General features: G+C 42.9%; 1 protein-coding gene across 1 annotated transcript in view; it reads right to left on the reverse strand.

Annotated features, from left to right (window-relative positions):
• LOC111971439 (voltage-gated potassium channel KCNC1) overlaps positions 1–25,499 on the reverse strand; it is a 103,884-nt gene that overhangs the window by 11,098 nt on the left and 67,287 nt on the right. Inside the window, exon 3 of the mRNA XM_023998215.2 lies at positions 4,037–4,240. Coding sequence (XP_023853983.1) covers positions 4,037–4,240 — 204 coding nt within the window. The remainder of the gene's footprint in view (positions 1–4,036; positions 4,241–25,499) is intronic.

Consider the following 25,499-nt stretch of genomic DNA (forward strand, 5'->3'; position numbering starts at 1 on the left):
CTCTTCTGGGAAGGCTTTCCACTAGATGTTGGAACATTGTTGTGGGGACTTGCTTCCATTCAGCCACAGCGAGGTCGAGTACTGATGCTGGGCAATTAGGCCTGGCTCGCAGCCTGYGTTCCAATGCATCCCAAAGGTGTTCGATGGGGTTGAGGTCAGGGCTCTGTGCAGGCCAGTCAAGTTCTTCCACACTGATCTCGACAAACCATTTCTGTATGGACCTCGCTTTGTGCACAGGGGCATTGTCATGCTGAAACAGGAAAGGGCCTTCCCCAAACTGTTGACACAAAGTTGGAAGAACAGAATCGTCTAGAATGTCATTGTATGCTGTAGCGTTAAGATTTCCCTTCACTGGAACGAAGCGGCCTAGCCCAAACYATGAAAAACAGCCCCAGACCCTTATTCCTAAGCATATGGGCAGGTAGCGTTCTCTGCAAGAACGCTAACGCGTTTCCACTGCTCCAGAGTCCAATGATGCCTAGCTTTACACCACTCCAGCCGACGCTTGGCATTGGCATGGTGATCTTAGGCCTGTGTGCGGCTGCTTGGCCATGGAAACCCATTTCATAAAGGTCCTAATGAACAGTTCTTGTGCTGACGTTGCTTCCAGAGGTAGTTTGGAACTCTGTAGTGAGTGTTGCAACTGAGGACAGACAATTTTTACGTGCTATGCTCTTCAGCACTGTGCAGTCTCATTCTGTGAGCTTGTGTGGCCTACCACTTGCTCCTAGACGTTTCCACTGCACAATAACAGCACTTACAGTTGACCGGGCAACTCTAGCAGGGCAGAAACTTGACGAACTGACTTGACGAACTGTGGCATCCTATGACTGTGCCACATTGAAAGTCACTTCATTAAGGCCATTCTACTGCCAATGTTTGTCTATGGCGATTGCATGGCTGTGTGCTCGATGTTATACAGCTGTCAGCAATGTGTGTGACTTAAATAGCCAAATCCACTCATTTGAAGGGGTGTCCAAATACTTTTGTATATATAGTGTATATATATACACACAGAGAGAGAGAGAGAGAGAGCATGACTACAGACAGTAGAAGACAGATTGACAGTAGAAGACAGATTGACAGCCAGATGCAGTGTGATAGCTATTCAGTCAGCGATCGTACTGTACAGATCTCGTTTCAGAACAGGCTGTGAAAATGTGCATTAAAGCTGAAGAAAGAAAAATCAGAGCTAAACCGGTGGGTTGAAATAGAGTACCTGTAAGTGCCTGTATGTCGAAAAACGATATTAATAATAATAATAATAATAATAATATATGCCATTTAGCAGATGTTTTTACCCAAAGTGACATACAGTCATGTGTGCATTAATTTTACGTATGGGTGGTTGAACCCACTATACTGGCGTTGCAAGCACCATGTTCAACCAACTGAGCTACAATGGAGCACTATTGATATGTATTGATATGTATTGATATGTATTGATATGTACTGATATGTATTGATATGTATTGATATGTTCTGATATGTACTGATATGTATTGATATGTGCTGATATGTATTGATATGTACTGATATGTACTGATATGTACCAAACTCAGGCAATAATACCTATATGTTATTTTACAACTCCAGTGTCCAGAACGGCAATAGAAAGCACCACAGCACATTTACATATACAGTAGTAGACGTGGGGTGCCAATGTAATTGAATACAGCATGTGGGAACTGGTCCAACAAAATATCAATCCATTGATATTTCACTTATGCCATAATGTGTCATAACCCAGTTCATATAGGAATGTCTGGAGCGTGAGACAGCTCAAAACAGCCTGTGGGTATTGTGGGCGGGGTCTGTGACTGTCAGTCAAAATGATTGGTTATGAGAAATATGAGATAGGGGAGGGGCCAGGGGAGAGGAGAGGAGAGGTGGTAGGGAAATACCCAGTGTTTCCGTAGTGTGTGTATGTGTGTGTTTATGTATGTGTGAATTGGAAGTCAAATTCTTCCAAGAGCTGCAGTTGATTACGTTTGCCTGGTACGATGGAACCAATGGAATAGTTCCAAAAGCAAACAAAAAGCTGAATCAAACACACCTCAAATACTGTTAAGTTTAATGAAACTATTTGACCTAAGGTACTTGAACCAGCTCTGAAGTGTATAGTTCTGTACGTGCGTGTGTGTGTGTGTATATGTGTGTTTGGGAGTGTCATGAGCACACAGTGAGTGTTGAGCTGCTGAGTGTCGAGCTACTGAACCCTTGGGTATGGCGGAGCGCAGCCCCTGACTCTGACCCCGGCTCTGACCCCGGCCCTGACCCTGAGCCTGACCCGGGCGTACCTTTCCTCACGTTGCCGTCTGTAGCACGGAACTCTCCGGTACTGAGGAGGAAGCAGGCGCGGTCATGGGGATAGCGCTCACGGCTTCCGCCGGTGCCCAGACCCCCAGCAGCAGGACTCCTCTCCTCCCCAAGCACCATGTCTATGGTGGGGCAGTCCTCGTTAGCCAGGGCTGCGTTGGCTGCGTCGCCATTCTGCTTGGAATCTGGAGGGGAGNCAGGGCAGAAACTTGACGAACTGACTTGTTGGAAAGGTGGCATCCTATGACTGTGCCACATTGAAAGTCACTTCATTAAGGCCATTCTACTGCCAATGTTTGTCTATGGCGATTGCATGGCTGTGTGCTCGATGTTATACAGCTGTCAGCAATGTGTGTGACTTAAATAGCCAAATCCACTCATTTGAAGGGGTGTCCAAATACTTTTGTATATATAGTGTATATATATACACACAGAGAGAGAGAGAGAGAGAGCATGACTACAGACAGTAGAAGACAGATTGACAGTAGAAGACAGATTGACAGCCAGATGCAGTGTGATAGCTATTCAGTCAGCGATCGTACTGTACAGATCTCGTTTCAGAACAGGCTGTGAAAATGTGCATTAAAGCTGAAGAAAGAAAAATCAGAGCTAAACCGGTGGGTTGAAATAGAGTACCTGTAAGTGCCTGTATGTCGAAAAACGATATTAATAATAATAATAATAATAATAATATATGCCATTTAGCAGATGTTTTTACCCAAAGTGACATACAGTCATGTGTGCATTAATTTTACGTATGGGTGGTTGAACCCACTATACTGGCGTTGCAAGCACCATGTTCAACCAACTGAGCTACAATGGAGCACTATTGATATGTATTGATATGTATTGATATGTATTGATATGTACTGATATGTATTGATATGTATTGATATGTTCTGATATGTACTGATATGTATTGATATGTGCTGATATGTATTGATATGTACTGATATGTACTGATATGTACCAAACTCAGGCAATAATACCTATATGTTATTTTACAACTCCAGTGTCCAGAACGGCAATAGAAAGCACCACAGCACATTTACATATACAGTAGTAGACGTGGGGTGCCAATGTAATTGAATACAGCATGTGGGAACTGGTCCAACAAAATATCAATCCATTGATATTTCACTTATGCCATAATGTGTCATAACCCAGTTCATATAGGAATGTCTGGAGCGTGAGACAGCTCAAAACAGCCTGTGGGTATTGTGGGCGGGGTCTGTGACTGTCAGTCAAAATGATTGGTTATGAGAAATATGAGATAGGGGAGGGGCCAGGGGAGAGGAGAGGAGAGGTGGTAGGGAAATACCCAGTGTTTCCGTAGTGTGTGTATGTGTGTGTTTATGTATGTGTGAATTGGAAGTCAAATTCTTCCAAGAGCTGCAGTTGATTACGTTTGCCTGGTACGATGGAACCAATGGAATAGTTCCAAAAGCAAACAAAAAGCTGAATCAAACACACCTCAAATACTGTTAAGTTTAATGAAACTATTTGACCTAAGGTACTTGAACCAGCTCTGAAGTGTATAGTTCTGTACGTGCGTGTGTGTGTGTGTATATGTGTGTTTGGGAGTGTCATGAGCACACAGTGAGTGTTGAGCTGCTGAGTGTCGAGCTACTGAACCCTTGGGTATGGCGGAGCGCAGCCCCTGACTCTGACCCCGGCTCTGACCCCGGCCCTGACCCTGAGCCTGACCCGGGCGTACCTTTCCTCACGTTGCCGTCTGTAGCACGGAACTCTCCGGTACTGAGGAGGAAGCAGGCGCGGTCATGGGGATAGCGCTCACGGCTTCCGCCGGTGCCCAGACCCCCAGCAGCAGGACTCCTCTCCTCCCCAAGCACCATGTCTATGGTGGGGCAGTCCTCGTTAGCCAGGGCTGCGTTGGCTGCGTCGCCATTCTGCTTGGAATCTGGAGGGGAGAGGRGKAGGGGGAAGAAGAGRGGGGAGAGAGGGGAAGGAGGAGAAAGATAGGGGAGGGATGGGTTGGAGGGAGGGGGAAGACAAGGAGGCATGTAAGAAGAGGTAAGGAGAGTCGACAGAGAAGCGTGAGGAGGTGGGAGAGAGGGGTGGAGGGAAGAAGAGGTAGGGAGGGACAGAGAAGGGTGAGGAGGTGGGAGCGGGGGAGAGATAAGTGGGGAGGAAGAAAGAGAAGGTGGATAGGTGGGGTGTAAGGAATGGGGGGAAGGAGAAGGGTGGGAGAGAGAAAAAAGGAGAGGTAAAAGGATGGAGAGGAGGAAGAGAAAATATGTGGAGGGCAAGAGAGAGATGAAGTGAAGAGGAGAAGTGGAGGAGGAAGAATGTGTAAGAAGAGGGGGATAAAATGGAGAGGAGAGAAGGCAGAGAAATAAATAAGTAGCAGGAAAAGGGGGGATGGGGAAAGGTATGACAACAAGATCAATTAGGTTTAAGGTGAGATAATAACAACAAGGAAGTAGAGAAGGACAGGAATGAAGAAGGAGACATAGAGGAGGGTGAGGTGTGAGAACGAGAGAGGGGGAGGAAGATAAAGGGTGAAATGAATAGAAGACGAGATGAGATTGTTAAAAGCGAGAGTGCGGGTTGTACATGGTGAAGACGGTGAGGCGAGAAGAAGGARAGGAGGCAAAGAGGGGGGAGAAGAACATCAGTGTCCTGTGATAGCCCTGCTCGTCATGTGACCAAAACACTGCAGTGGAGGAGAGGAGGCAGGAGCCCAGCGTCTCCAGGTCCACACACACACACTGACACACACACACTGAGCTRAGCATCATTACATTAACACACACATTACAAAAGAGAGAGAGAGGGAGAGCAAGAGAAAGAKAAGAGAGAAGGGGGAGGGTGAGAAAGAGAGGAGGAACTGAGAGATACAACAGAGTGTAGATACTCACATACTGTACATGCGCACTCGTACAAACACACACACACGCGCACACACACACACACTCACGGTGAGATGCTGCAGGGTAACTTGTGCTTATAGCTTCCGACACAGCTGTCAAATCTAATTTGACGCGAGTTACTGCTCAACAATTTACAGAAATAACCCAGAGGGCCAAACCTCACAATGACACAAAGAGAGACAGCGAGAGAGAGAGAAATTCAGTAAATAGCATATTACAGAGAGAGGGAAAGTGGTGAGAGAGGGAGAGAGGTGTGTGTGTGTATATGTGAGTATGTGTACAGTATATGTCATTGAGCGAGCGTGTGTGTGTGAGCGTGCGTGCGTGCACATGTCTGTGAGCATGTGTGTGTAATATTCATATGTGTAAACATACTGAATTGTAATTGGATGCATTTTACCGCCGYACCGCCGTATGATTGGTTAATAAGAATTTGCCCCTTTTTTTCAATTTTCGCCGAAAATGACATACACAAATCTAACAGTCTGTAGCTCAGGCYCTGAAGAAAGGATATGCATATTCTTGGTACCATTTGAAAGGAAATGTGTGGAAATTTGAAAGGAATGTAGGATAATATAACACAATAGATTTGGTAAAAGATAATACAAAAGAAAAAAAMCAACCGTTCTTTGGTATTTATTTTGGTACAATCATCGTTGAAATGCAAGAGAAAGGCCATAATGTATTATTCCAGCCCAGGTGTAATTTAGATTTTGGCCACTAGATGGCAGCAATGTATGTTCAAGATTTTTTGACTGATCCACTGAACCATTGCATTTCTGTTCAAAGTTTTGTATCAAGACTCCCCAAATGTGCCTAATTTGTTTATTAATAACTTTTCATGTTCTAAACTGTGACCTCTCCTCAAGCAATAGCATGGTATTCTTTCACTGTAATAGCTACTGTAAAGTGGACAGTGCAGTTAGATTAACAAGAATTTAAGCTTTCTGACAATTTCAGATATGTCTATGTCCTGGGAAATTGTCTTGTTACTTACAACCTCATGCTAATCGCATTAGCCTACGTTAGCTCAACCGTCCAGCAGGGGACCCACCAATCCGGAAGATAGTGACCACCCAGGTGGTGAGGTCATGGTCAGTTAATCATGGTATGAGACACGTGAACATGCCATTTATAGCTAGCTAACGAGAGCACGTTAAGAAATATCCTATATTTTTGTTCAGGTTTGGCCAAGACGGTTTGGGTTTTTGGTCACTAGATGTCCCCATTGCACCTTTTTGTACCTTTTGTTTTTCTTGCCCAATTATTGTTTGCACCTGTAGGTCATTCCCTTGTTAGTATTTAATCCCTGTGTGTTCCTTAGTCCTTGCTCTGTGTTTGTAAGTTAGCACCCAGCCCCAGCCCAAGCCTTGTTTTATTAGTGTTTTCTCTTGTTGGATTTTCCAGAGGTTCTCTGGTTTAGTTTTGTGTATTATTGAGTAGTCTTTTGAGTTTGTTTTCCCGGCGTTTTTTACACTTTGTGGAGTTTCTTTAGTATTTTGGGATTTCCATTTTTGTGCCTTTTGGCTTGATTTTTGGACATTGTGGTTTTAGTTTCTTTGCCTGGAGATTTTGTTCTTTATTAAAAACACTAACGCTAGTACTGCTGGTCTGCCTCATCTTCTGGTTCTGACGATTTTTAGTGACTGTTCTCGCACCGGGGTCCTGTAGCCAATTTTATTATTTTGTGTGCAAAACAAGACATGGTGTCAGAGTAAAAGGACTAAAATATGGATTTTGCTGGAGTTCCTTCACCTCAAATGGACTGGGAGTCTACAAACTTACTCGATGCTTGGAGTAAGTTCAAGGAGCTAATGTTCGCGGGTCCTCTGAGGGAAAGAGAAGAATAGGAAAATTTCAGCTACCTGCTCCTCTGGATTGGTGAAAAAGGGAGAGATATTTACAACATGGACACTTACCGAGGCTGAATCAAAGGAACTGAAAACATACTACGATCGTTTTGAAGCATATGTTGTGCCGAAGACCAATACGATTTTCTCTAGGTACAAATTCCATGAGAAAGTACAGGGAGTTAGCGAATCGTTTGAACAGTTTGTGACTGAGCTGCGTCTGCTTGTGAAAGGCTGTGATTATGCAAACCGCGAGTAAGATTACTCACCGTCAATGAGAGAGAAACTTTTGAATATTGGGTCTGAGCTAACGCTGGACAAAGCTATTGACATAGCCAGATCTCRCGAGCCAGCACAGGTTCAGATACAAACCATTTTGGGCGGCATCACGTGAACAAGCAGTGCACGCAGTCAGGCAGACATCAAAACACACCTTCAGTGCCCAGAGAGCGYGTCTCAGAACGGAAAAAGACATAACTCCAAAACAGAGCGACACAGACTCAAAATGTCCCAAAACATGTGGATATTGTGGATACAAAGTGCATGGCGAACAGGGAAATCGCCCAGCTAATGGCAAACACTGTACAAAATGTGGAAAATGGAATCACTTTGCAGAAGTGTGCTGAGCTTACCGTGGAAAAACAGTACACACAGTGAGTGAAGATAATGCCAATCAAAGAGTAAAATGCTGATGAACTGTTTATTGATTCAGTGACACAGAAAAATCTAATATCAGAGAATCAGAACAAGCCATTGCTGACATTGATATAGGAACACAAGGCACTGAGCTAAAGTTCAACCTAGACATTGGTGCACAAGTAAACATTATTCCTCTGAATAAGTACCGCAGCTTGACATCTGAGTGCGAGCTACAGCCCATCAGGCGCAGACTGACTGGTTATGGTGGTGAACAGCTCCCAGTAAAAGGCACATGCACTTTCAAATGCAAATACGAGGAAAGTGACAGGATGTTGGACTTTCACGTTGTTGACACTCGAGCACCTGCAGTGCTAGGTCTTAAATCATGTTTAGACATGAACCTCATCAAGCTAGTTTTATCAGTGACGGCACCAGTAGAGACAGAAAATGTTTGCTGATGTTTTTACAGGAATAGGACTATTCCCCGGAGAATGTACCATTCACCTTGACCCAGACGCAACCCCTGTGGTCTACCCACCGAGAAAGATTCCCCTTGCTCTCCKCGCCCGTCTGAGGAAAGAGGTGTAGAGCATGGAGCAATCTGACATAGTCACCAAGTTTACAGAACCGACGTTAGTGGTGGTGGAGAAACCACGCACAGGCAAGCTCAGAGTATGTCTCGACCCAAGAACAAGGCTATCAAACGCCCCCATTACCCTTTACTGACGCTAGATGGAATCACACGCAAGCTAGCGGGAGCACACTACTTCAGTGTCATGGACGCCAGATCAGGCTACTGGGCTATCAAGCTCACAGAAGAGTCATCTAAGCTCACAACGTTCAACACACCGTTTGGACGCTACATGTTCCGTCGCCTGCTTTTTGGGATTATCTCAGCCCAAGACGAGTTTCAGCGAAAGATCGACGAAGTGAACGAAGGCCTAGACGGACTTGTGGCAATTGTGGATGACATCGTTGTCTATGGTCGAACCAAAGAGGAACACGACAGAAACCTCTGCGCAATGCTGCAAGGTCCCGCGAGAGACGAGTCCGGCTCAACCCAGAGAAGAGCACAGTCGGCGCTACAGAGGTCAGCTACTTCGGACATCTTCTCACCGCGACTGGAATCAAGCCAGATCCACAGAAGATCTCAGCCATAAAATAAATGGAGCCACCAAAGAACCGTGCAGAGCTGGAAACACTGCTTGGCATGGTCAACTACTTAGCCAAGTTCGCACCCAGCCTCTCCAATGCTAAGCCACCCCTGCGTCAGCAGCTAAAGCAGTCAGGTGAGTTTCTCTGGGACAAGCAACACGACATTGCTTTCCAGAAAGTGAAATACTTGATCACGAGAGAACCAGGGCCAATCCTTGCCTACTACAACCCCAACAAATAGCTCAGACTCCAAGTGGACGAGTCGAAGTATGGACTAGGTGCAGTGCTACTGCAAGAAGGAAAGCCCATTGGCTACACTTCCAAATCTCTCACAGACTRTGAAATCAACTACGCTCAAATCGAAAAGGAGCTCTACACCATTCTGTTCGAATGTAAGTGTTTCCATCAGTACGTATATGGACAACAAGTCATTGTGGAGTCCGACCACAAGCCCCTCGAGTCAATTATGAGGAAACCGCTAGCCGCAGCCCCGCCATGGCTACAGAGAATGATCCTTCAACTACAAAAATACGACTTCACAATCACTCACAGTCCAGGCAAAGACATCCCTGACGCAGACACACTCTCCAGGAAGTTTCTTACCTACAAGGACAGCAGCCTCAGTGAAGACATGAACATGCAAGCGCATACTGTGTACAGTAACTTACCAGTTAGTGGCACAAAACTGAAGGAGATCCAAGCAGAAACAGAAAAGGACTCACAACTCACACAGCTGAAGAAAGGCATACAGGATGGATTGCCTGAGGAGAGGAGAAAATGCCCCCAGAGCGTCTCAGAGTTCTGGAACCATCGTGATGAACTATCAACGTAATAATTTTCAAAGGAGAGAAAATAATCATTCCTACCAGTCTCAGAGAAGACATTTTGACAAAGATCCTTGCTGGACACATGGGCATGGAAAAGTGCAAACAGAGAGCATGGGACATTTAGTTTTGGCCCGGAATGTGCAAACAAATAGAGGACATTGTTGGTAAATGCGCCACCTGTCTTGAACGACGCCCCTCAAACACCAAAGAGCCAATGTTACCTCACTGTATCCCAGACCGACCCTGGCAGGTCGTGGCAACCGATCTGTTCACCTGGAACAACGAGGACTACATTGTAACAGTGGACCACTACAGCAGATATTTCGAACTCGACAAGCTTCACAGCACCACATTTGCAGCTGTGATACACAAGCTGAAAGCTATTTTTTGCCAGGCATGGCATTGTAGAGACTTTAATATCTGACAACGGCCCCTGTTACAAATTCGATGAGTTTTAATCCTTCACAAAAGCATGGGAGTTCACACGTCATCACAAGCCCACATTACCCTCAAAGTAATGGCCTTGCTGAAAAATCTGTGCAGATTGCTAAATCACTCATGGACAAAGCGAACGCAGACGAGAGACCCCTACCTCAGTCTCCTTGAATACCGCAACACTCCAGTTGACAACCTCAAATCACCAGCCCAGCTGTTGATGAGCCGCAGACTTCGCTCAATCCTTCTCAGCACCAACCAGCAGCTGCAACCTGAGGTCGTAGGCTACAAGGAAATGCATTAAAAACGTGCACAGAGACAACAACAACAAAAGCGATACTACGGCAGGTCAGCTAGACCACTGCCACCACTGATCGACGGAGAGTCAGTTAGAATCCAGGAGCATGGCCACTGGAAACCAGCWGTCGTCATCMAGCCAGCTGACACTGAACATTCATATCACATCCGTACCGCAGAAGGAGCGGTGTACCGAGGCAATCGTCGTCACCTACTGAACACAAAAGAACAATAAACTGTCCCCTGAAAGAGAACGTGATGGCCTTAACACACACACAACACACACCATACTTACCTGCAACCCCACAAGAGCTGTTGACTGACACAGAAGCATGCTCAGCATCATATCACACAAGGTCAGGAAGARAGATCAAGCCCATAGCTGTCCTAGACCTGTGAAATGGCAAAAGGTGTAGGCAGATCRCTGCCCTAAAAGAGTTCCAGACTGTAAACTTGTTATTGAAAAGTTGACTTGAAATGCTTTGGTATTGTATTTGTTTGAAATGTTAAGTGAAAGCTGAGTGAATTGCTACAGTGAAAGCTGAGTTGCTGAGAATCCTTTGTTCTAAAAGTGACAGTATGCTGAATCATTGTTTCAGAGTCTGTTATGTTGATTCAGTTGGTGCAGTATGCAGTATAAATGGTTRCTTACCTTGAGTTCAAACTACAGAGCATGTATTCAAAAGAAACGCTTAGAATATGAAAAATATATATATTTTTGTTTTAAAAGAAAGGGGATGTAATATTCATATGTKTAAACATACTGAATTGTAATTGGATGCATTTTACCGCAGTATCATACTGCGCTATGATTGGTTAAGACCACCCAAGTGGTGAGGTCATGGTCAGTTGATCATGGTATGAGACACGTGAACATGCCACTTATAACTAGCTAATAAAGAGCTACGTTAAGAAATATCCTGTCGTACTCCATTTTATGATTTTGTACAAAGCGTTCAAAACAAGACAGCATGTGTTCAAACAGGCGTATAACACCTGGTAGTGGAGACAGGGGGCGTCGGAACATTAAGAGGTCAAATATTCATTAAAGTAAGAGGCTTCACGAAGATCACTCACTATACCAACTACAAAACTGAAGTATGAAGATCGCTATACAGTCTGTCCCTCCTTACCTCTTCTTACCTTCCTCTCTCTCATGTCCAAATAGCTACATGTTAGAACACTGATATTCTGGATGAATCTGTAAATATCTGTTGTATTTGCCTGTTTATACCTGTGTTAGGATACAGCCACACACCAGTTGACAGCATATTAGAAAAAAGAAAAGGCCATATTTTATCTTCCTTGATGCTGTTGTWTTTGATGGCAGGTTTAGTACATCTGACTAACTATTGTGTGGAGGCAACATGGAGACCAGATGCACTCGGGGAGGTAGCTCCGCTCTGCTTTTCTCAGCAGCATAGACTCTTGGGACAGTTCAAAACAGTACAAAAGCAACATGTCAGGCTACATTTTTCATTGTAAATATGCTATTGGTACTGACCCTGGAACTGACCCTGTATATAGCTTGCTTACTTTCTCGTTCTTATTTCTATTAGTTCATTTTCAGCTGTTGTCGAACACACATGGGTGTGAAAAGACTATTCTCTTCCTCAATAGTGTGCAGAGAATTCTACTAGGAAAAAAAGCCAAAATGAGTATGACATCCGGCATTTAATATACAATTGATTTTTGAAATTTCCCATAGTATAAAACTAGGGATGCAGTGATATTACATTTTTGACCGATACCCGATGTGCTCCTTGCCAAAAAAAACGATACCAATAACTGATATTTAAAATTTTAGCTGCCTTTTAATCATTCTAGTACAGTTAAATAGTTGAAACACACACACCAAAACGTTATTTTGTTGGCCTTTACGTATGTTCCCATTACCAGTAAAACATAATCAAAACCTATTYCTTTCACTTACTTGCTGTGCTGTTTCGTTGTTCATTTGTTCAGTCTCAACCAGGATGTCATCATAAATGTCAAGCAGTGAAGTTTCAGCTCTGTCTGTCCGTGGCCTCTCTTCCTCGGCGCGCACTGTCACTGTGTCCGTTTCCATCTTGTCCAGCTGTGTCTGTAACATTTCACGTAAACTCTGTTTCTTGTCTGCATCGAAGTAGYGGTCCGTGTACCTAGCATCGAGCATGGTGGCGACACAGTTAGAGGCTCAGAGAGAATGCCACYRAATCGCTTGTTCACGGCCTCTAGTAGAATACTTTTCCAAGTTAATCCGACGGTCTGTGTTGGCATTTTTGTTGAGCAGGCGTTTCAATGCCATGACAAGTTATCACGTCTGCTGCAAATGCAGTTGAGCTTATTTCTAGCAAGTAGCAAGTAGCTCATGAATGTGAGTTTCAACAATACTGTGTTACAAAAAGCCAACATCATCCATGACAAAGAACAGTTGATTGTCAAGGGCAATGAATTCCATTATCTTGGCATTAATGGATTTCGTCTTTGAGTTGCCTCGCTGAAATTTTCTTACTCCTTCAAATGACTGCTCGACTTGTTGACTGCTCGATCCACACAGCAGACATTGTGCTGTAGGTTAGGAATGCTGTGTTGCACATGTAGCGCTAAATTCTTTGTGGCATCATTACGTCATCTACCTACGTTATATAGGTATGCACGTCAGCTTTGACATTGGTTTTGCACATCGGCGTTAAACTAGACATCGGGCTGATGTTGGCATTTTTAGCTAATATCGGCCGATTCTGATATGCTTACCGATATATCGTGCATCCCTATATACAACTTTATTTTTTCACAAAATCAAAAAGCCTACTATTTAGGACTATTTATGGGTTTTTGGACACGGCCTTAGACTTCAGAGGCCGGTTTCCCTAGACACATATTAAGCTTAGTCCTAGACAATTTTTTKGTATTTATTTAAAACTTTATTTAACCAGGTAAGACCCATTGAGGTTAAAAAGGCAAAACAGGGAAATAGCAGCGTGCGTGTACATAAGATATTACAGAAAAATACTAAATACACACAAAAGACAAAGTGTCACAAATTACAGATACAATTGAAGATTAGAAACAACTCCATCTATCACAAACAGTGTCGTCGAGTCTTAAAAACAGGCATGGACAGTAACCTCCCCTAACTTTAATATATGTTGAAGCATGTTCTAGGATGAAGGGGCATTATGGGAAAAATATTGTTCCCCCATCTCAGTTATAGCCTTAGGAACAGACAAGGACAGCAGCGACTGTGAACGAAGACTATTGAGTGACTGATCTGGTAAAAAGGAACAGAGATACAAAGGGAGTTGTCCTATCAATGCTTGTACACAAAGGTGTACCCGTGCTTTAGCCTCCTGGTGGARAGAGAGGTCCATTGCACCATCGCATACAAATCACAGTGATGGGTGATCTAATGTATGGTTTGTAATACATCTTAAAGCACCATGATACACTGTGTCCAGAGTTTAAGGTACTTGCTGAGGCCTGCAATTAGACAATATCACCATAATCCAGCACTGATTTTTTTTAAAGTGCTTTGAACATGATCCTTTCTGACTAACATTGAAAAGCAAGATGTGTTCCTAAAATAGAAATCCAATTTCAACTTCAGTTTCTTGGTTATCAATGTGCTGTTTAAAATTCAGCTTTTCATCTAACCAAATCCATAGATACTTATAAGAGGTGCCCCTATCAATTTGCTGGCCTTTTATTGTTAAAATCTGCAAGTGACTCCATCTGTTTACTTTCAGGGAAGAGAAAACCATTCATTTTGTTTTCCTTGCATTAAGCACACGTTTCAATTCAAAAAGCTGCCTTTGAATAACATCAAAAGCCAACTAAGTCCTGAACAGCCTTCTCAATATTAGATGCGCTAAATAATTTAGTCATCAGCAAACAGATGGAGATTTGMAGAGTCAACAGTCTTCCCTATATCATTTATATACAGTGTAAAAGGGATCAAACCTAAAATTGAGCCCTGGGGAACTCCTTTTGTAAGCCTTTGAAACTCAGATTTTTGATACCCTCCTGTGCCACACACTGTGTTCTGTCAGAAAGGTAGTTTTGGAACCAATCTAATGCATCAACACTTAAACCAACCTTTTTTAGTCTATACAACAGCGGGGCATGGTCAACAGTGTCGAAGGCCTTCGATAAATCACTCAAAAGTGAAACACACKGATTTTTCTTGTCCTGAGCATCTAGAATATCACCTACAACCTTACTTACTGCAGTAATTGTACTATAGCTTGGCTCTAAAAACCCGACTGGAATTGAGATAAAACTGAGTTATTGTGAAGAAAGTCTTTCAACTGTGAGTTTTCCAGGTTTTCCAAAACTTTTGCCAGTGCAGACAGTTTAGATATGGGACGATAGTTATCCAACTGGAACGGATCTCCACCCTTATGTAAAGGTGTGACATAGGCGGTTTTCCAGACTTTTGGAATGGTATTACTCTCCAAATAAATATATGAGTGCAATGCAGCAATTCTCTCGGCACCAATTCTTTTGAAAATAAGGGTTTAATTCATCAGGGCCAGCCGCTTTCTTAATATCAATAGATTTGAGTGCCTTTACAACTTCTGAAAGCTCAATCTTGGTTAAATGAAATAGATGAACCATAGGCCGGCGTTGCGGCAGTTTCATTCACAGCCTCATTCGAGATGTTAGGAAGAAGTTCATTATCAAATAAATGCCCAGCTTTAGCAAAATGCTCAGTAAACATGTCAAGCAGTTTATTCTTGTCAGTCACATCCATTGAATTTGAGGTCAGACCAGAGGAGTTTGTGTTAGCATTCATGGATTTAATGGTTTTCCATAATTTCGTCGGGTTATTGAGATTTGCCTTGGTAGATTCGTAATAGAAGCTAGATTTGTATTTCCGTATTGACACGGTGCACTTATTTCTCAATGCCCTGGATAACTGCCATTCAGCCTGGGAATGACCCTTTCTAGCTTTGGCCCATTGTATATTTTGTTTATGGATCAAATCAGATAAACCTCTTGCCCGGTACTTTTTGAGAGGGGTGTGTTTATCACAGATAGTATAAAAAATGAAAATAGGAGACTGCCTTTTTGATGTCTGGAATAAGCGCAATCCTATCCAAGCTGCATGCATAAAGTTCATGCAGGACTTTGCTCACAGAACTGCGTAAAATGTTGTTTGACTACGAAAGAGGGGGCAATTTGGGGATTTTGGCGTCTCTAATGCAACCTCTTGCCCGGTACTTTTTGAGAGGGGTGTGTTTATCACAGATAGTATAAAAAATGAAAATAGGAGACTGCCTTTTTGATGTCTGGAATAAGCGCAATCCTATCCAAGCTGCATGCATAAAGTTCATGCAGGACTTTGCTCACAGAACTGCGTAAAATGTTGTTTGACTACGAAAGAGGGGGCAATTTGGGGATTTTGGCGTCTCTAATGCAACCAACTGCACAATGATCACTGAAATCATACCAACGGCCGAGTATTTATGCGGATTGTTAGTTAGAATGACATCAATAAGTGTTGACTTAGGGATGTCTTTTGGATTGAGTCTTGTGACTGCATTTATAATTTGAGTAAAATTCATTGTATTGCACAGTCCTCTTATTGCGTCACAGTTTGGACATAACCAGTCCCAGTTTAAATCGCCCATGAGGACCATTTMATTTTCCCCCCAACCACGCATCAGTTCAGCCAGAGAATCCAGGGATTCTACTTTTGCAGATGGAGGTCTATAACATCCTATTAAATCTAAGTTCACAGCTTTCGATTAACTGCAGTTTCAATGCTAAAAACTATAACTGTTTTGGTTTAGATAAAGACCTTAGTTCAGTAACCACATATCTGTCTAATATAGATGGCTATACCTCCCCCTTACTTCGTCGGTCACATCGATAAACATTATAACCATCCAAGCCTATAGACTGATTTAGAACAGATTTCTTAACCCAGGTCTCGGACTGAACTAAGACATCTGGGTCAGCAGTGYGAACCTAAACTTTTATCATGTCCATTTTCGGCATTAGACTCCTCACATTAATATGAGTCAGTCCCAACCCTGATTTAGTTTTTAAATCATTTGGAATCAGAAGTAAAGTACAAAGAACAAGAAGAAGTCTGAAGGAGGAGAGATTACTAGAAACAAACTCGGTTTATCATTTTATCTGTGGATTAATTGTCGGAGTAGAGTACCTTGTGCATTTCAGGTAAAATAACAACCCAATGTTTTTATCCCAGGACAAATTAGCGAGCTAGCTAAATTGCCACAAAAGTTTAATGATTTTCTACCTGTCCCCAAATTAATATAGTTGGTTCAGAGTTCATTTTGATATTTCAACCTGTGTGTCCTGATCGCATCTGGTGTGGTGGGACAAAATCAACATGCGCGCGATGGCACACGCGAGCGGTCTGGTCAGCGGTGCATGTACACTAGATAGCGGTAAATTGCAGCATGCTGCTTAGGCCGCCGTTGTGACTTTCTTTTGGGCGGGCTGGCAGCATATGGCAACATGCTCGATTGTGCGTCAAGAATTCAGCATAGCAAGTTTGTATGAAGGTCTGGTTATTAAATGGGTAGATAGTTCAATAGTAATATCCTCTAAAACGCTCTGGTGACAAATACATTTTGCTGCCCTGTTTCCAATTGTCCACATGGGTGGGAGAACTTATTAAAGTAAGTAACGTTAAATACATTTCGAAATGTATTTTTTTTTTTTTAAGTATTATTAGCTAACTAGCTACTGTGCAGGCTAACTCAAATGAGCTGCTAAATGAGCTAGCTAGTTGGCTAGCTGGCTATCTAGCCAACGTCATATACTGTATAGATAACAGGCCAAGTGAATTAAATATCACCAGCTACCTAACTTCATATTAGCTAGCTATCTTGATGTATTTATCACCGTAAAAACTCCAAATGCAGCTAGCTAACAGCATTGGAGGAGGGTGAAAGGATAGCAGCCCCAACTGTCAAAAGTGAGTAGGCTATTCTGGATAGGGCAGGTACTTTTGTGTAGTTCCTGTCCCTAGAAGTGAGGACGGAGATAATAGTAACATAATATTCAGTGCGGTGTAATTTGACTATAATGAAGTCTGTTTCTTGTGAGGTTTTCTGTCCTCAGATAAAGAGAGCTATGGATACCTGTCTACAAATAAAGAGGTCCCAATGAAGAGCAGTGGTTCTGAGTCCTGGTCCTGGGGACTCAAAGGTGTGCACATTTTTGTTTTAGCACTGCACAGTTGATTCAAATTATCAACTCATCATCAAGCTTCAAGTGGTATTTATGTGTTCATTTGTGATGCTATCCTTGATATGATCCTGTTATTGTCACAAGCTACACATGCAAATATGTCTGCCCAGGCATCTATCAATCCAATGTTATCAGGGATAGTATACTTTAGTAATCCCCGATGACCTGGTAATGTAAAAGTTTAATAATTACATTGTCTTCCATATTCCTACAGATACCTTGTAACTGGAGATTCCTCAAAACGATTGCCTACAGTTAATTTGTAGGGCACTGCAAGGTTGGGTGACCAGGGCCATCTGGGACTGCCTCCTGGAGGAATTCAGGTGTGTGAAGGCTACCTGTGTTCTGCATAACTTCATGAGGATGGACCAGGAGGGGATCTGCAGCTTGCCGCCATGTGCCAGAGGAGAAGTCTGCTGCTCTGCAGGATGTTTCAAGGATGGGGTCCAACAACACAGCAAGAGAGGCAATCTGTGTGCGGGAGATCTTCACCTACTACTTCGAAGAGGGTGCTGTTCCCTGGCAACACCATAGACTACACTATGCATAGCCAAAGGCTCTTTTAAGAGCCATTCACATTACAATAAGAGTATTCTTCCATTTGCTTAGCTATGTCAACTGCAGTTATTCAATTTCCAGTTTCTCTCCCTTTGATTTCTACTTCTCAGGTGAGGGTGGTGTTTAGGTAAGGGTSTAATGTCTGTACAAAAACAAAACAGGCTATTTTAAATCACCCATATTGAAAAAATGTAGGACAATTAGACACCCTATAACCCACACCTACACACTCATGTATCAATCTGATTGATGGATTATGTTGTGCAGTAAGCAGGCTCAGGTGTATAACTGTGGATCCTTCCACCTTCAAAGAATAGGCAAGAGGACCAACAATGGAGAATAGTAAGACACTTAATTATTTTTATAACTACACTATATTGTTTGTACTCGTGTGTCCGTTCATGTTCTTCAGCATGAAGTACTCTGTAGCCACTTAGTGTGGTGTGGACACCAGGTGAGGCCACACACACAGATTCCTGTTGAACACTGTCTCTTTAACTACCTTATTTTCTCAATAACAGTACCTCTCCTTCCCTTCATCCCTCTCTCCTCTTCTCCCTAAATCCTCTAGGTTATATCAGCTGTGTCGGTGAACCCCTCCCGCATCTGAACTGGCTACATAGAGGGCACAGCATGATCAGAGGTGAGAGGTCACTTGGTCAGGTCAACAGGAAGTATTATTAAAGAGAAGCTTTACATTGAAATACAGATAGAGATGCAGTAGTCCCAGAGTTAATGATCCAAGGTCAGTTTTGCATGTCACCTCCTGATGATTATGACTAACAATGTTAGAATAAAAAATAAAAACACAAGGATTAAACATGCTCTCTCTCTCTCGTCTGCAGTTGTTTTGATGAGAGGATGCCAACCCCCAGTCCCATCATCGCCACCTCACCCGCTCTTAAGATAACCTTCGGGCCGACTAGAGACACTTATGTAATTGTGATGAACTGAGAGAATATTTGGGTAGCACTGATTCATTAATCATATACTGCCTTCCCTGCTCCTATGTTCTTACCTCTTTCCCTTTGTCTTATACACCTCTCGCCACCTCCTCTTTCTTCCTCTGTTTTTATAATGCACAACAGTGCATTGAAGTACAGATTGAACTTGTATTTATAATCTTACAATTATAATATTTATAATGTATGTATTTAAAACACTTGGATAATAAACTTCTTTCAGTAAAGTATTTCACATTCTCTACTGGTTGAAATTAAGCCTCATTTGATGAAATACTACACCTATCCTGTGTTACCAGATCAATGCAGAAGGGCATTATTTAACCTTTATTTAAATAGGCAAGTCAGTTAAGAACAAATTCTTATTTAAAATGACGGCCTAGATATTGAGATAAACCTGTCATGATGTTTATGACCCCCATAAATACCTTTCCCCCTTTTCTCTACTCTACAGAATGGACTCTTGGAAAGCCCTTTGTTAAAATAGAGAGAGTATGGTGACATCAAAAGGTTGGGAACGGAACAATATTTCAGTAATCCAACCAGTTGAAAGTATCCATTGGTACTTAAAGAATATGATGTCAGTTCAAATCAAAGTTTATTTGTCACGTGCGCCGAATACAACAGGTGTAGACCTTACAGTGAAACGCTTACTTACAGGCTCTAACCAACAGTGCAAAAAAGGTATTAGGTGAATAATAGGTAAGTAAAGAAATAAAAACAGTAGTGAGGCTATATACAGTAGCCAGGCAATAATAGTAGCGAGGCTATATACAGGATGTACATGTAGATATGGCTAAAGTGACTATGCATATATGATAAAAAGAGAGTAGCAGTAGCGTAAAAGAGGGGTTGGCGGGTGGTGGGACACAATGCAGATAGCGCGGTTAGCCAATGTGCGGGGGCACTGGTTGGTCGGGCCAATTGAGGCAGTATGTACATGAATGTACAGTTAAAGTGACTATGCATATATGATAAACAGAGTAGCAGCAGCGTAAAAGAGGGGTTGGGGGGGGCACACAATGCAAATAGTCCGGGTAGCCATTTGATTACCTGTTCAGGAGTCTTATGGCTTGGGGGTAAAAACTGTTGAGAAGCCTTTTTGTCCTAGACTTGGTGCTCCGGTACCGCTTGCCATGCGGTAGTAGAGAGAACAGTCCATGGCTGGGGTCTTTGACAATTTTTAGGCCCTTCCTCTGACACCGCCTGGTGTAGAGGTCCTGGATGGCAGGCAGCTTAGCCCCAGTGATTTACTGGGCCGTATGCACTACCCTCTGTAGTGCATTGCAGTCGGAGGCCGAGCAGTTGCCGTACCAGGCAGTGATGCAACCGGTCAGGATGCTCTCGATATTGCAGCTGTAGAACCTTTTGAGGATCTGAGGACCCATGCCAAATCTTTTTAGTTTCCCCGAGGGGGAATAGGCTTTGTCGTGCCCTCTTCACGACTGTCTTGGTGTGTTTGGACCATTCTAGTTTGTTGGTGATGTGGACACCAAGGAACTTGAAGCTCTCAACCTGCTCCACTACAGCCCTGTCGATGAGAATGGGGGCGTGCTCGGTCCTCCTTTTCCTGTAGTTCACAATCATCTCCTTAGTCTTGGTTACATTGAGGGATAGGTTGTTATTCTGGCACCACCTGGCCAGGTCTCTGACCTCCTCCCTATAGGCTGTCTCGTTGTTGTCGGTGATCAGGCCTACCAATGTTGTGTCGTCTGCAAACTTAATGATGGTGTTAGAGTTGTGCCTGGCCATGCAGTCGTGGTGAACAGGGAGTACAGGAGGGGACTGAGCACGCACCCCTGAGGGGCTCCAGTGTTGAGGATCAGCGTGGTGGATGTGTTGCACCTACCCTCACCACCTGGGGGCGGCCCGTCAGGAAGTCCAGGATCCAGTTGCAGAGGGAGGTGTTTAGTTCCAGGATTCTTAGCTTAGTGATGAGCTTTGAGGGTACTATGGTGTTGAACCCTGAGCTGTAGTCATGAATAGCATTCTCACGTAGGTGTTCCTTTGTCCAGGTGGGAAAGGGCAGTGTGGAGTGCAATAGAGATTGCATCATCTGTGGATCTGTTTGGGCAGTATGCAAATTGGAGTGGGTCTAGGTTTCTGGGATAATGGTGTTGATGTGAGCAATTACCAGCCTTTCAAAGCACTTCATGCCAACGGACGTGAGTGCTACGGGTCTGTAGTCATTTAGGCAGGTTGCCTTCGTGTTCTTGGGCACAGGGACTATGGTGGTCTGCTTGAAACATGTTGGTATTACAGACTCAATCAGGGACATGCTGAAAATGTCAGTGAAGACACCTGCCAGTTGGTCAGCACATGCCCGGAGTACATGTTCTGGTAATCTGTCTGGCCCCGCAGCTTGTGAATGTTGACCTGTTTAAAGGTCTTACCTATGTCGGCTACGGCGAGCGTGATCACACAGTCGTCCGAACAGCTGATGCTCTCATGCATGCCTCAGTGTTGCTTGCCTCGAAGTGAGCATAGAAGTGATTTAGCTCGTCTAGTACGCTTGTGTCACTGGACAGCTCGCGGCCGTGCTTCCCTTTGTAGTCTGTAATAGTTTGCGAGCCCTGCCACGTAAGACGAGCATCGGAGCAGGTGTAGTACGATTCAATCTTAGCCCTTTATCTGTTTGATGGTTCGTCGGAGGGCATAGCAGGATTTCTTATAAGCTTCCGGGTTAGAGTCCCGCACCTTGAAAGCGGCAGCTCTACCCTTTAGCTCAGTGCGAATGTTGCCTGTAATCCATGGCTTCTGGTTGGGTTATGTACGTACAGTCACTGTGGGGACGACGTCCTCGATGCACTTATTGATAAAGCCAGTGACTGATGTGGTGTACTCCTCAATGCCATCGGAAGAATCCCGGAACATGTTCCAGTCTGTGATAGCAAAACAGTCCTGTAGTTTAGCATCTGCTTAACCTGACCACATAAATTGTATCTTGGAAAGTCTACACATTCTAGTTATCAGATTAACATGGAATTGTTGTGCACTTTAAATGTTTAAATATGAAACTATGTGAAAATGTAAATGTAATTTTAAAATTACAGAATTGTTTTCATAAGTAAAATATACTCACTCAGTGGCCACACCCACGTGAATAGGCATTGGTTGGAAATTATGAACCAACCCCTTTTCTACATTTCTATAAGAGCCCCCATGACCCAATTCACGGCGAACTAAGCCAACCTCAGCGTGAGCTYTGGTTGCGAATGGTTGAACGACTACAACCTAACGAAATTAACATTGTGTTCCTGATGACGTGAGGACTGATGTCCATACGTTTAAAAGGGTGAATTTCAACGTGGAGGTGACGAACGCCACGCTGGAAGGATGAATTTCGACTATACCAGCCAGAATATAGCATGAGCTTATAGTATGGCAACTTGGTATGAACTTTGAACTCTTATTCAATAAAGAAGTGATACATCATAGACGTCGAGTTATCAGTAGCAGCTGTAAATGTGCGTGGTCTAGGAAAGGACGGACAATCTCTTCAGAACGACAGTGCACGACAACGTATTCCTTCTACCACACGACGACAGGGTACTACAACGTATCCGTTCTACCACATGACGACAGACTACAACGTATCCGCCCAGAAATATTCTTGAAAGGACAAGGGAGATCTCTGCTAGGGTACCCAGCCTTCCATCTTCGACCAATCTATCGAAGCGCAGCTCAGGGGTAAATATATTTCTTGCATTTTCCTTTTCCGAATGGGCGGTTACGATAGCATAGCTTCATAAGGTCCGATAGAGACCCAATCCTTTTGTTCCTCAGTCTTCCCGCTCTTTCATTCAGCCGTCATATCGGTTTCGTCCGCTAGGGACGTTTTCTTTTATGACATGATTAGTAATCAATGTATGATCCATCCTGTGTATATGTAATTCTGTGTGACTATTTAGGTATTTAGTAAATAAATAATTAAACCAAATTTTGTATTGCTGATTCAACTTGTTAGCCATGTTCGTGAAGATAACTAATAATTTTACGACATTCAGATGAGACTGAATAAGGTGACGATTAATAATTGACTGCTATTGATATAAAAGATTACCAGGTCTTTAAGAGTTTATTCGGAAGACAATAGCTCTATAAACATTCTTCTGAGGTGCCCCGACTTCCTAGTTAATTACATTTACATGATTAGTTTAATCAGGTAATATTAATTATAGAGAATTTATTTTATAAAATAGCATTTCATATAATTTAATCCATAGTAAAGACACGACAAACCGGTTTTAGAGTATTTACATGATACATAGGAAGTGTAGTATACTGTTTTTTCAATTCTATTTCTGTATATATTAATTACAAATCAGCTTTTAACTAGTTAAATCCTGTTTCTAGTCTATTAGTCACAATGTGTAACTATTGATGTTCTAAGACCAAGATTGGTAAACACAGTTGAAGTGTATAATTGTAATACATACATGCAGAGACAGCATCATTAAAAGATCGGAATTTGATACTCCTGGTATTGGATATGACTGAAAAATAATCTCAAAGACATTCATACCTGAACTGCACCTTTATTTGCCAAGGTAGAGTACATGATCAGTGAATATATGAAATGTACAGGCTACAATGTGGGGATCTCATGCATGGTAATAACTACATGTATATACGACTTGTATCCTTGGCAAAAAGTTACATTATATTCTACTCAATCCATAGGYTTCATTAATGTCATTCAGACTGTTTTGAAGTTGATACACCTGGCTATGATAGCTGAGGTTCATAGCTAGGTTCTTAACTAATATGTATACCAAATGTTTGGGTCCATAAACAGATTGGCTAGATAGCCTGCTAACGTACGCTAACCCCATTCCGTACAAATGTGCGCAACCGCGACATTCAAACAAGGCTGCAAAGAAAACTAATGGGACTGTAGCGACTGTGTTGACATCAAAATTTGGGGTGTGAACTACGTTTCTATTCAAGCATTGATTGACATGGTAATAGCTCTATAGTATTGGAGAAAAGTTGAAAAAACAGGCCCCTCCGACACTGTACGTTACATCGTGACGTGTCATGGCGTAACGTACAGCACGCATAAAGCAACTGATTCTGTTTTACAGCCTCTCGCCACCAGGTGTAGCATTTCTCTCACCGTTTAAAAAAACAAGAAAGGGACAGAGACAGGGTAAGGGGGATACCTATTCATTTTTTGCATCATCACTGCAAGCTATCATGACTCTCAAAAGATGCTGTTTACTTCTGAAGATCACTTTAGCACCGCCCTAAACACCCGATTCAAATTCGACACAAACCTTGAAATAGGTATGTAATGACACATTATATAAACTCTTTATAGTGTTTTATTTATATTTTAGAGGTGACAAGGTGATAAGTTGGACAGATCGAGTGGGGAAAAAAAGCCGTTTCGACGGAGCTCATTGCCTTCTTGAATCATGCAGAGATGGGCATCATGAGGGACTCGTCATTGATTTTGTTGGAAAGGGGAGAAATTGTGCTTTACAATGGTACTGATATTACAGTTGATCTGGAAGTATTACGTTTTTTGGGTGCTAAAATAAGGTCAATTGTACGGACTAGCACGATGTACAAAAGTGAGTTAGTTTACGTTACACATCCATAGGCATACAGGTATTGTTATCATCCACTGCACAATAAGCAAGAACATAGCTACGTTATTTCATCTATCTGCATTGCATGGCAAATATCAGCAAGGCAAGCTTACAAAATTGTACATTCAATTTGCAGTAAATGCTTTAGCTAGCTAGATTCTTTACATCCACTGTTTCACAAGACAACAGCCTGGTTTGCTGGTTGTTTCAGGAGTAGATAAAACAACCAACCGGAATTACAATTTCATACTCATGTCACAACACCCATAAAGCTAGCCAGCTAGCTGGCTAATGTTAGCTTGTCAGCTAGCTTKCTAAATCGCGATTTTCGTAAATTAACTTTATGATTATAAAAATATGCATAATCGTTTGTTTCTACATTAACTAACATATTCCTGTCAACTGTACATTTTTTGCATGATTCGTTATGACGTTATAATAACTTACATTTGCTTCCATCCTAGTATTTTTGTCAGCCATCTTTGCTGAAGAATATCTCCAGCACAGGGTCGCATACCGTCAAATTAGTCATGAGAACCACTCGATATGATTGGTCATCGCCCAGCGGTTGCCGCTGGTGATTTGCATAAAGTTGGGAAAMGTTTATTTTTCCACCACCTCCCACGCCACCTTCGCACCGCCCAAAGGTCCCCCGCCCTCTCCGCTTTCCTTCCATTGAAATGAATGGGAAGCGGTGTTTCACCGCGCGACACCCTGTGCTAGTGTATTTTGCCCGTAGAATGCCAGCGCGCCAACC

Source organism: Salvelinus sp. IW2-2015, linkage group LG13 (assembly GCF_002910315.2).
Source record: "Salvelinus sp. IW2-2015 linkage group LG13, ASM291031v2, whole genome shotgun sequence".
Taxonomy (NCBI): Eukaryota; Metazoa; Chordata; class Actinopteri; order Salmoniformes; family Salmonidae; genus Salvelinus; species Salvelinus sp. IW2-2015.